The sequence below is a fragment of the Gymnogyps californianus genome, chromosome 7, assembly GCF_018139145.2.
Source record: "Gymnogyps californianus isolate 813 chromosome 7, ASM1813914v2, whole genome shotgun sequence".
Taxonomy (NCBI): domain Eukaryota; kingdom Metazoa; phylum Chordata; class Aves; order Accipitriformes; family Cathartidae; genus Gymnogyps; species Gymnogyps californianus.
In genome coordinates this window covers 23,439,746-23,452,464 of record NC_059477.1, presented here as the reverse complement: position 1 = coordinate 23,452,464, position 12,719 = coordinate 23,439,746, and the positions used below count along the sequence as shown (strand labels likewise).

The following is a 12,719-nucleotide window of genomic DNA, read 5'->3' as shown; positions in this document are numbered from 1 at the left end:
TCAAACATTTCCTTTTAAAGTGTTTTAAAATTGATCAGAATCCCATTGTGTTTGAAGACAAGGCAAAATTACAGTGCCAGCAGAGCTCGTTTGCTGATGCAGAGGTCCAGTAACATACTGTAGGGAGGAGCGTGTGTTTCCTAGCAGTGTCGAGTTGGCTGTAAAATATGCTGTCCTTCCAACGACTCTCTTTGAGCAGAAATACTTTTTTTTCTTGTAGTAAGGATAGGCTGTGGTCATTGAGGACCGCAGGTCTTTTGCTTCTGAGTAAGGTTTCAGATTAGTCCCTAAGTCATGTCCCCTTAATGAAATAAGAAGCAAGACAATTAGAGGTTAGATGCTTGAGAGTTAAATGTTTTAATCCCCAATGTCTGGATGGTTACCCTTCAGCATGGCACCACAGCTGAGCTGTTTGCTATCGAAGCTCCCTATGCTTCACAGTCACAGTCTAGTGCCTGCTCCTGAAGGCAGGCGCATAAACCTTCCCTTTCAAGAACAGAGCATAGGTCACTCTTCCTCTTAAAACATCGTTCTTGTACAGATCTGCTGCTGAATGAGTTTCCTGTAATTTACACAGTGATTTAACAGCTAAGGAACTCACCAGGATGCTGGAGAGCTGAATCTGTTGTTCAGTAATTGCTGCCTCTAAGCTATAGCTTAGCAGAGAGCACCCTAGTCCTTTGCTTAAGTGGAGACCATTTCACTGTATAGAAAATAATGCCAAGATTCATAGTCCAAAGAGAGTGTGCACAGGTAGTTTGCCAAGTGCTGTACTGTATTTACCAGCCTTCAGGTACATAAACAGTCACTGATGGGTTTGGGCCTGGCCCAACCTTTCCATCCCTTTTTCTTCTCAACATGCTCTGCACTCATACTCCCTTTTCCTTTTGTTCTTAAGACACGTTGCTTGGAAGAACACCAAGTTTCAGGCTCCCGGGGAGACCTGGACATGAAGTTATTCAGGCATCTCAAATCTCTGTAACTGCTGGGTATGTGCAGAAGAGACCTTTATGCTAGGGGGACTTCAAAGTGAGAAAGTGAGACCCTGAAAAAGCTCACATGCCTTTGAAGAAGACAGTTTGATAATAGATGGGCAGAGCCCTCTAGGAAAAGGTGTTTTGATCTGAGGACCGGTCAAAGACAAGGGCACTGGAGTAATTTAAAAGTTACTGGTATCTCAATTGAAAGCAGCTGTTTCTCAGTCAACAGGCAGTAATCAACCATTTGTATGTCCCTGTGCCCTTGCAGGGGGTAGGCTGAGCACGTGTAGCTGCGACATGGCAATGTGTACCTGTTGAGATTGCACATCACTCCCCCTGCTTTTGTTTTCTGGCCCTGGGGAGTCTGGCACCAGTTCCCAGGGCAGACTCAAGATGGCTGTATCAGGGACCAGTGCTCCCTGTACATTACTCTCAAGAGTTGGATACCTTCTAATGGGAATCCATGTCTTGTTCTGGGAATCATTAACTCAGAACTGGGAAGAAGAATCCATTTAAATAGTAACTGAGTGCACAAGCATTTTCAGACCTGCACAGTTTTTTGCTTACTTTCTCTTCCTTCTTCTGCCTGATGAACACTTTAGTTACCACATTAAAAGTGGAATAGTGTCAGCAAGAGGCTATGCTGCTTTGAGGAGTTCCCCAGAGGCAGGCTGTTAAGGGTTGGACAGCTGTGAGATTGAGAGCGTAGGCAGTAACATGCTGGGTGCTTTCCGGCAACTGCAGCAGTCGGACAGACTCCTCAGCTTTGGGATGAGTAACTCGATGCTGCCATTCCATTTACATCTCCATCGCCATTCCCTCCCTGCACACCCCCCCAGGTATAAAGGCATTTCCTAATTCCGTACAGGATCAGCAGATGCACTGCACCTCCCTTGTAATATAATCTCTATTGGCGATTGAAACGGAAATATCACTATAGAACAGTGAGAAGACCTCAGCGACTTCTCTTCAGCTATTTCCACTTTGTGGGGAGTAGCTGTATGTGTGAAGTTCTATCTAGTACAGCATGCTGCTAGACACTGGCGCATTTCTGCTGCTGTTTACTGTCCAAAATATCGTAAAGACTGAAACTGCTGTGATTTTGAAGGGTCTGTGGCTATAGTTTCAGGAGATGTGTTTTGCTGTGGGTTTTTTCCCCCACTCGATGAAACCTGTTGCCTTAGGAGAGCAAGTCAAATGAATTTATAAGAGGCTGTGCACTGTCGTATAGCAACATTTCAGCCGTATGCTTAGGGGAAATTGACTGCAAGGATGAGGAAGCAGAGCCATGTATCTGCAGTGGTTGTGGCTGGATTTCTCATCCCATTGCTTTCCGCTGAAGCATTAAATACTGACTACTGCTGGAGACAGGATATTAAACTTGGTGCAATCATGTATGTACTTCTCAGAGCTTTTGCTTCCTAAGAGGTGTATGAACTCCCTTATTATAAAACTTCTGTTCTAGTCCTTGTAATTAAATAATATCATAAAAATGTTGTATAATGTATCTGTGATTTCTAGTTTTGACTTACAAAGGCAAGTTTAAACCTGCGCGTAACTCCCTCCTGCTGTGCTTAGGAGCTGGCAGACAATGTAAAATGCTTTGTCAGCAAAGCAAAACAAGTAATTAGAACTAACTTTCTGTTGCACTGGGATGAAACCATGATATTCTTGCCACGTCAGTCCCAGGATTTCCTATAGACAGACTTCAATGTTTGCTGAATTATGATTTTGAATTAGTCCTACAGACCCTGTAACCTGGTGAGCCCGTCAATTTTTAAAATTTTTACTTTTTTTTCTTCTGTAGCTCTCAGCTTCATATACCCACCCTTATCCTGTTCTACCTTCATATCAGACCAAAAGTTGGTTGTAAACCTCTTCACACTGTTACTTTGTTTTTTCCAGGAAGGAGACTGGTGTTGGGGCTTGAAGGGAGCTATAGGATGCATAGGAGACATTGAAACTACTTGGTACTAGACCAAGTGTGAGCGAAGATACCAGAGGATCTACTGAAGTGCTGTGCTTACAGGGTCGGAACATAGCAGCTACATCACTGAGACTACCTCTATATTAATTAAAAAGATAAAAAAGATGCATGCTAAGGACAGCGTTCTCTGGCTTCTGCTGCCAAGTGGCAGGGTACGGTTCTTGTCCACAGTGGCTAAGCTGTCAGCCCTCTGCCAAAACCTGGGTGCCCTCATCCAGCCTGCCTGCTGGGAATGGTGCTGGCACCTGCTTCATCCTGCGTTATCCAGGAGAGTGCGAGGTGGCCTGGGCCAAAACTCTGAAATGTGCTAATTGTTAAACAGTATGGCCAGTACTGGAGTCTCTGCCTTAACCTTGTCTTCTTTACTAGTAGTCATTTAGCCCAGCATATGTCAGCTTCCTGACAGATTTATTGTTTTTTTAAACATACAACCATAGAAATGTTGGTTGGAAGAGGGCTCTGGAGGTTATCTAGTCCAACTTCCTGGATGGAGCAGAATGCAGCTGGCTCGGAATTAATGAGTTCTAAAGGTAGCTGTGGGGATTTAAAAAGTTCTGTTTCAGTGAGGCATGTAAATTTCTTTTTTTTTTTTTTTTCTTGCTTTCGGTGGGATTTGGCAGAACCCTGTGGTGAGCCCGTAGTGCTAGGTTGTGTGTCCTCCTTGGCAAGTCAAGCATGTCATCAGTCCTAGATAAACTTTTTGCCTGGATAAGTATCAGCACTGCTTGCCTCTGCAGTGCTGCGGGCGGCATGGTGGCAGCTGCATGTCCTCTGAGCAAGCTCCAGCTGTTCTTGATCTCTCCTCAGTTAAGGGTACACTTCCTCCTTAATTACGTGCAATTCATGTTATAGTTCTACCTCTGCTGCTAAATTTCTGCTTGAATACTTTGCTTTATAATCTTCAACTCAACCTCAGGAATATATTAGGCATCTCATTTCTTAATGTGGGAAGGAGAGAGTTTGGGAGGCAATTGGTGTCTCTGACTGGAGTGGGGAATTTCTGAATTCTGGGCATTTATTGAGAACTAAATTGGTATATGGTCTTTGTGACTTCATTGTCTTTTATCTGTCTGTAATATTGGAATTATCAGATGGATTTCTTATAGGGGTGACGTGAACACTGATTAGATCACGTATATTTGGCAATGAGAACTGTAGTGTTCAGGATGATTTCTTATTTAGTTTCATCCCTGATTGTGAACATTCCTTCTTCCTGTGGCAGCCAAGGGAGGGACCAAGTGAGGGTGTTTGAAGAGAAAATCCCTTTTTTTCCTTGTTTGAAATTTCACAACATAACCTAGAAATCAGGGATGCTATTGACATCAAAATGGGAAAAATACTCCCTGAAAGCAATCTGTTACACATTATTCTAGTAAAATAACCATCTCCATACATGTCAAATTAGAGTGTGACATGATGGTTTTTTTCTTTCCTATGGCTTCACTGTCTCCTAATTAATTGTATCTAATTTCATACTAAATGGTTATTGAAGACTAGAAGCGGCAACTTATTGGTACTTCTAAGTAAAAATTACTTTGGAGGTTATGACTGCATATTCTGCAGTTGGATGTTTCAGTGCCTCATTGCCTCTGTTCCTGTTACAGGTGCATGTGACAGCATTGCAGCGATGAGTGGAATTTTAAAGAGGAAGTTTGAAGAAGTTGACGGCTCCTCACCTTGTTCCTCTGTGCGGGAATCAGATGATGACATTTCTAGTAGTGAAAGTGCTGACAGTGGTGATAGTGTCAATCCATCCACTTCTAATCATTTTACCCGTAAGTACTAAAGTTGTGTATCTAAAGAATTCTTCCTGTTCCTCAAAATAAAATAAATTTTATGCTTAGATAAACATTTTAAATTGAACAGATGATAAAATGGACTCTCTATGGTGTTCAGTTTGTGACTTACTCAAAATGACTTAGCAAACTTGCACCCTTTTGCCTTCTTGTTAACTGTATAAAACTATTTGTCATTGTAAAAATTTGAAGTCATTTGGAAGCCCCTACCTATTTGCCCTTTGAATTATGTAGCTGTTTGTAGTTAACATTGGGAGTTGTGCTTAAGGTATTTCAAACAGGTACTGAGGGAAAGTGCTTTAGGCAAGTTTGTTTATTTTCCTTAGCTAAGTGTAGTACAGCTGTCAGCTATCTGCAGTATTGTATTGGTCAGAGTTCTCCAAAGAAAATAATAAGCTTTCTTTTATCTGGAATTGAGAAACATTGGGTATGGGACACATTATTGCAATAGTGTTTCCCCCCCCCCCTTTTGTTATATTCCTTTTCATTACTATTATTATTATATTTCATTATTACTATTGTTAGTATTATATTTTACTTTAGTTATTAAACTGTTCTTATCCCAACCCACGAGTTTTACTTTTTTTCCCTTTCCTCCTCCTCACCCCACTGGGAGGGGGGAGGGGGGAAGCGGCTGCGTGGTGCTGAGTTGCTGGCTGGGGTTAAACCACGACATTCATGTAGGGGAGGGTATCTCTGTACTAGGCAATGGTTTTGTGTACAGATGAGAATTTCGTTTTAAGTTAGCAAAGCTTTGTATGCAGCATATATATCTAGGAAGTATGAATTTACAGTTTATGATATTTGTTTTAGGTGGTTATACTGTTTTAATAGCGGACTGCATGTTTTAAAAAGCAGGGGTTTGCCTCCTTCAACTCTGTTGCATATAGATCTTTCCACTGGAGTTAGTTGCTATAAAGCTGTTTTCTTAAGACTGTGGGCCAAGGAGTAGGCGAGGCTCCTCATCACTGCCCCTACACAATGTGATCTTTATAACTATGTGGTTTAGATTGTGCCTAGAAATCATGTTTGCAGCATGTGATATGAATGTTCTTATAACTGATTCGTCTACCAAATGCTGTTGTGCAGTTTGAGCTAGGGTTTGGCTGTGAGGCCCCGAATCCTCTTTGCTCTAGTATGGAATGCTTCTGTGCAAAGGGTTACACAGGCACAACTTTTCAAATGTGTTTACATGTAATAATCGTGATGTGGTATATTACATTTAAGATGCAGTACTAGTAGGGGACCTATTTTATTGAAATGCCACAAAGGTGTAAGTGACCCAGTAAATCTCTTTGGTAGTATTAAGAAATAGCTTGGTGACAATATTATCTGCATGCTGATCTTTTAACTTTTGCATCTGTTTAAGGACTTAGATGATTATTCATCATAGACTGAAAGCAGTCCTTTTACATCAGTCATTGTCATCCACATAGAAGACAGCAATTTTATTGTGAATACATAGATAATACAAAGAAGGCTCATAATTCAGGGGAGAAACTTGGAAGTTGTAATACATGCCTGTAACAATAAGCTTTGATTGTAATTGACACAATAAATAATTTAGTTTTTTAATAAAATCTGTAAGGGAGACTGTAGCATTTCAGTGTTATGATTAGTGATCCATATAATTGAGATATTTGTGGTCAGAGTAATACATGTTTGTCTGTGTGCGCACTCACACACAGACGTATAGAGAAATTGTACATACTACATTTTCTTAAATACATATATGTATCAGTTGGTGATACGGAAATAGAAAGAGTAAATTGTTTGCATGTGCATTGATACTACTTTTTTAAAAGTATTATCTTTAGTATAGATGCAGCAGCCTAAATTCCAAGAACTCAATACAGAATAATCCCAGTATTATATAAGGCTGGTTTGGGAAGAAAAGAATTGAACAGGTGGCCTTGGTGCTGCATTTGAATAGGCAAATCTCAAGGTCCTCAAGGAAAGACTTTTGGAGACTAGTTTCTATGCCACTGCAACGTGGCATCTTTCAGTGTCTAACGTTCTGCTTTGCTCTTGCTGTAATGCAGTGTACTTGTAGGAGCTTGATAAAGGTGATAATTTTTTATTGGTAAGAAACTAGAGGATGTTGATGCTCAGATGAAGTATAGAATGGAAAGGTGGTTTTCTCTCTACCTAATTACTTGCATCTTGCATCCAGACTCTTCCAGTGTGCCGCATTATTTTGTAACTTTACCAAGGACACTCCATGTTGCACCTGATGGGGAAGTTAGATTTTGTTAATTTATTGTTAAAATGCTGCAAGTAAGATTTTGCACCTTCTTCTTCTTTCTTAATATTAAAGCATATCCGATACTTACTTGTTTACACAATCAACATCTACCAGTTGAGCAGTGTTAGAAAAATCACTTAGCTAGCCTTAGGAACATCTGTTATATATGAGAGCAACTCTGCAGTAAAAAGGTGAGTCTTAGTGATGATGTATGATAGTAAAAGTTAATATGTGTTTGCAATAAAAATTAATCACGTTTCTATTTAAAATAAAAGGAGTAAAGATACTTGACAAATGCTGAAAGATGTTTTTAACTTGATAACTGACTACCTCTAGGAAAAACAGGGGTTTTGTTGAGGTTGGATTTTTATTTTGTTTTATTCTTCTCACATTTTCTTGAGTCTTTGTGTGCTTTGATTCTGGAAAGAATGTTTTAATCGGAAATCGGTGAAATTTTTGTATGCACAGGATTTGTTTTCATTTTGGTTTGTATCGGTTGACATCAGTTGTGTGTCTGATGTTGGATGCTCTTCAGGGCAGGAGCACTTTTCTTTGTATGTACTTAGATTTTTTTTTTTTAACTTCTAGATTTTTTTAAACAGTATTATTTGAAAAAGCATATTTTGAGTTCTAGGAAGTGATAAAAAATGAACTGATCCTACTGAAGTACTTGGCCCTGTCTTGTCAAAGCAGAATATGTGGAAATTGTTCATGTTCATATCTCATGAATACAGGTGTCTTACAGAGCTACTCAGTGATGCTCACTTGAAAACTACATGCAGATGTGTTGTACAATAATGAAAGTGTTAACAGTGTACATTGAAAGGTGTTTTGTTCATTCTTTAAACACATTCATCTCCCAAAATAAAAGATAAGAGCTTTCCTATGTTGAATATTTGAATCCAGACTTCTAAGGGCATATGGAAGGGAAGAGTTCTGTGAGAGTTTTTCAGTAAACAGACTGAAAAGAGCCAGTGCAGAAGAAAGGCTGGCCAGATTCCTTGCCTCTGTTACATGCCTGAGTACCTCCTTGATGGAGGTTAACTTTCTAAGCCATTTCCTGGCACTTTGTAGCATTTTCTTTTCTCTTTTGCGAGACACTGTCAGATCCTGTGTGCTGTCTTCCTTCCGGTCCGTTTTCATATAAGTAAATCTGAAGTTCACTATAAACTCTCTTTTACTGACTGGAAATGTGGGAGTTGTGGGTGACCTGTAGTGAACACCAAGATCTATATGTTAATTCTTTAACTGAGCTTTTAAAAAAAGCCTAATGTGGCCCTCTAAGTCTTATTTTTCCTTTCTAATTGACCTGACAGAGATAATTTTTTAATCACTTGTAGCTACAGCTCTTTCAGTGCTTCAGCAAGCAGGCAGTTTGCGTATAAATCTATCTAGAATAGCTGATGCATCTCAGTATTTACACAACCCTTGAAACAATATGTATTGGGTCAGATAAACAAGAACCTGTCAGCTATCCTGCTCCATTAGCCTTAAGGTCAGTTTAACCTGCCAGCTAAATGAGGCACACAGCTGCTGTGGATCATTCAGGTGGGGCAGAACCACCAGAAGATACCTTTGATCTCAGCTATTAACCCTGTAGTGTGGTGGCAGAAAATACATGACTGAGATGTCCCTAAGTGCTATCCGTTTTGACTACTACACAGGGATAAGTACAGAGTTTCTTAAACAATATATCCATTTAAACAAATCAAGACAACAACAACAACAACAAATCCCTAGCCCAAGTTACAGGTGTCTTTTTCCGAGTCAGGAAATGAAATTACAGTCCATAAAGCATAGACAATTGTTACCAGGTTCATAACAAAAAACCCAAATAAATGTAGTATTTTCTTGTTGAGGTATTTGTGTATATACCTCTGCATATTTTTAAATTTCTTATCAAATGGTGATGGAGTGCCTTCATTACCACTGGCAGATACAGTCCCTACTGTCTTTTTTACTTTCTTTTCTCAGTCTATTGAGGTCATTTTGGTTTGATTCAGCAGGCCATTAGTCACACCGCAGATTTACCTTAATGGATGCCAAAGCGTATTACTAACCAGTCCATGTACCTGTCCCATTTCACGGCCCCTCCTCCATATCAGAAAGAGGGATGTTCATCTTCAAGTAGCAGTCCAAGCATGCGTATACAGTATTAGTCAGGACTAAGAGTATTTGTTCCCTTTTTCCTTAGAGGTACATGGAATACAGGGCAGGAGCACACCCAGTGCCATTTCAGCTCCTTGAAATTGCCCTGCTCAGCTAGGGCACCCCGCTGCTGTGTTTCATCAGCTCCACAGCAAATTGTCTTTGGAATTGCCATTCAGGATGTCAGTACAACACACTGACAGTTAGTGCAGTTGTGTGTGCTGAGGGATGCTGGGTTCCATGCTCCAGCTGAGGTGTGGGGGATTCTTCCTGCCTTGTGGAAGTATGTGCCCCTAAATGCTTGGTCTATTTTTCTGATAAAGAAAAATACCCAAATTTAGGTTGCAGAATTGCATGCAATTGAAATACCTGGGAAGACCTCATCAAGTCCTGTCTTTTGTACTTCAGTGCTGGTAAAAACTCCCCATACCACATTAATCACAGATGCATCTCTTAAGAAACATACTTTGAGGAGCTGCTGCTTTGCTCTGCCATTTCAGCTTCAGTGTACTGTAGCTGAAACTTTCAGAGTAATGCTTTTATTGCAGAGGCTTCTCTTCTTCACTTGCAGGGGCAGGTGAAATCTCCAGCACCAGCTCATCTGATAAGGTGATCTTCACCAACAGGAGGTAGAACCGTTGCACAATCTGGTTGATATCCCACATCAATTATCTGTATCTTGCCATTAACATTATCACTGTCGTTAGCAAGGTTATCCTGCAGCCAGCCGTAATCATAGGTCCTGTCATTCTGCTAATTAGGGGACTGTCTTTAAGAGTATTGGATGCCTTAGGTTCATTATGAATGTGGCTGGTCAGTAAGGGTTCTGAGAAAACCCTTCAGTCTCTAAATGCTCTCGCCATCTTTTGATTTTACCATTAAAGATAACGAGGAATTTGAAAATACAAATACATCCCCATGGCACTTCTTTCAATATGCCCTTAAAAGTACTGTTTGAATATTCTAGAGTTGCTAACATATTGAGATTGCCTCATCTACGTGGCCATGCAGAACTTGGAATGAGGTATCAAATCCTTTGAAATCCTTAGGAAGGTCTAGCTTCTCTTAAATTATCTTTATGTGAAGGATGAAGTTTTATTTGATGTGAGGTCAGTAGCACAAGGCATTACCTGAGCTTTGAGCTTAAGCTGTGTGTTTAGTTGCTGGTTAATGATAGAAATCTAAATGAGTTAGAAGTGGTGATGCTGGCTTATTATGCGAAAACACTTGGAAGGTGTAGCTGAACACAGGCGTTCTTTTTTCATGGCATCTTGCAATTATTTATATTGCCTGCAGCCAGGCTTGGAATTTGCTTGTTAATGAGGAATACGTTCTTATTGTTATTTGTTGACTCACATTATGAAATGCAAACAGGTTGAGAGATTCACATTTTTGATTTTAAAATAAGTTGGCGCATCTGGGCAGTAAAAACCAAGAAATGCAAAGAAATTCAGTGAAATGTAGTGCAATGTCTTCGCTCAAATACTCATACAGAATGACAGGGCAGGGTATGCCATGACAGGATCTTGCCTGCTGTCTTTCATCTGGAATAACGACTATTGTAGAGGGAGTTTTTAAAAAATGTAAAGAGGGGTTAGGAGGCAGGCTCCCACTGGTTTTTAGAAGGATTTGTGCAACTAATTCTATTTCTATATTTTTGAAAAGTTCTCTCCTATAAATTAGTGCATTTCATATACTATACAAACAGAGGGACAGTTTTTGCCTTACATGATGTTTTTGTTGGCTTAGATAACATATAAACAAAATTTTTTAGTTGAAGATGTTCATGACAGATACGCAAAATATGCTTGCAAATGCAAAGTCACGGATAGCTGAATGGGTAGTTGTATTTGTATCAAATGGCTATTCACAGAAGTCACCCATAAGATGGGACAAAGGATTGCCTGTAGTGTCTTAGGAGAGTTCACCAAATACAATTGTTACACATGGGTGTTCCTGCAAGGATCCGTGGTAGCAGCTTTCCTCCTCGCACTGTTCGAAGCTGGGGCCAAGGTCAGAAATAATCATCTACGAAACAGCAGCTGGCATTTAGAGTAAACGGTGAGGCAGAGAGCAGTTAACCGTCTCCACTTCTCCCTGCAGGCTGATTATATTTGCAAAAGGGAGAAACTGGACTAGTATGATGAATGTCACAGAAAAGCGTTCTGGAGATAGAGGGTGCTGAGGAGGTAAACTGAAAGCTTTCACTGAAATTTTAGCAGTAAAATTCCAGCTTTTAGCATGCATCCCAAGAATTTAATGTTTCTGTGAGATTTTAGACAAAACTCTGACAATGAGGTAAAATGTTTAACAAAAGTACAAGTGAAAAACCTCTCCTATTCATGTCAAACTTGTCTGTGAGCTAGTATTTTTCAAAAACCTTTTCAAATGTGACATAAATAAATCTAGCATTAGGCAAGTATTCCCATCGAGCCCCTCCTGTGAGGTGAATTTAGCTTTGGCTTTACCCAAGAGGAAGGTACCAGAAGGACGGAGCAGTGAAATGCTACTAGGGTAGATGATTTTGTTCCACAGCTTTGTCCCTGTCCTGTCCAATTTCCACTACTCAATTTACGCTGTTCTGAGTATGCAGTTCCCTTCAAGACTTCCAGGTTCAAATTTATTTTAAAAAATACCTCCCTGCCCTCAAGCCCACATGTTTCTTTGGGAGGGTATATTGTATGTCACAGCATTTCCTTTTAATGTGGATTTCCAGCATGTAGGAAAAGTGTTTCATCATTAAGGGTTTAAAATTTGTAAATTTAGTGTATAGAGACTCTTAGAAAAATATCTTTTGGGAGGCAGTGGGGTAGAAGGAGAGGTAGGAGACAGAGATAGAAGCAATTTCTGGAATATGACCTTTTCCCAAGTTTCTTTTTTCTATGAAGATTGCAAAGCGAGCTGGCTTTTATAGGTGATGTTCTGACCTGGATTACCGTGATGGATTAGGTTTTGCTGTTCTGTGGTGTTAAGACTGGATGAAACACTGCGTGGGAAAGTCACGGAGCGGGTGGAGAATGGTGTTAATCCTTCTTGCCATAGTGGTTTATATGGCACTAAGAGTATGTAAAAAGCAGACAAATGGGTAGTAGAGTATAAGAAACGCAGCATTTCCTCCGGTCTAAGGTAGAGCTTTAATCCAAAAGGCTGCTTCATATGCATTTTTTCCAGCCTTTTGAAATTTTCATGTGCCTAAGATATTTCTGTGCTGGTGACAATGAATTGCTTTGCCCTCATTGATGCAAGAGTGCTAGTAATCTGCAGGGTAGCCATATGGTTCACATTTATTTTAATGTGTCTTTGACATCAGGAGAATAGCTGAGACAGCAGAAGAAAGTGCTTATGTCTTGGAGTTCAGCCAGAACTGAGATCATTTATGTTTCGTAATCAAAGAACTACCAGTTGTCTCAGTAAAAAATATTCAAAAAACATGATGGGCTTAAAATGTCATTCCTATCAGGATTTTATAAAATTAGGAAGCAGGCTTTGGATTTCATAGATGAATAGAGCTGCAGTGGGATCTCTTCCCAGGTGGGGGAGTTTGGATTCTGTTTTGGCTGCTA

The 12,719-nt window shown here is 40.0% G+C and overlaps 1 protein-coding gene across 2 annotated transcripts in view; it reads left to right on the top strand.

Annotated features, from left to right (window-relative positions):
• Positions 1–12,719, top strand: part of CSRNP3 (cysteine and serine rich nuclear protein 3) — a 105,762-nt gene that overhangs the window by 74,506 nt on the left and 18,537 nt on the right. For both annotated transcript variants that reach the window (XM_050900389.1, XM_050900388.1), the window contains one exon: positions 4,572–4,742. In XM_050900389.1, the coding sequence (XP_050756346.1) occupies positions 4,595–4,742 (148 nt within the window). In that variant the 5' untranslated portion in view covers positions 4,572–4,594. The remainder of the gene's footprint in view (positions 1–4,571; positions 4,743–12,719) is intronic.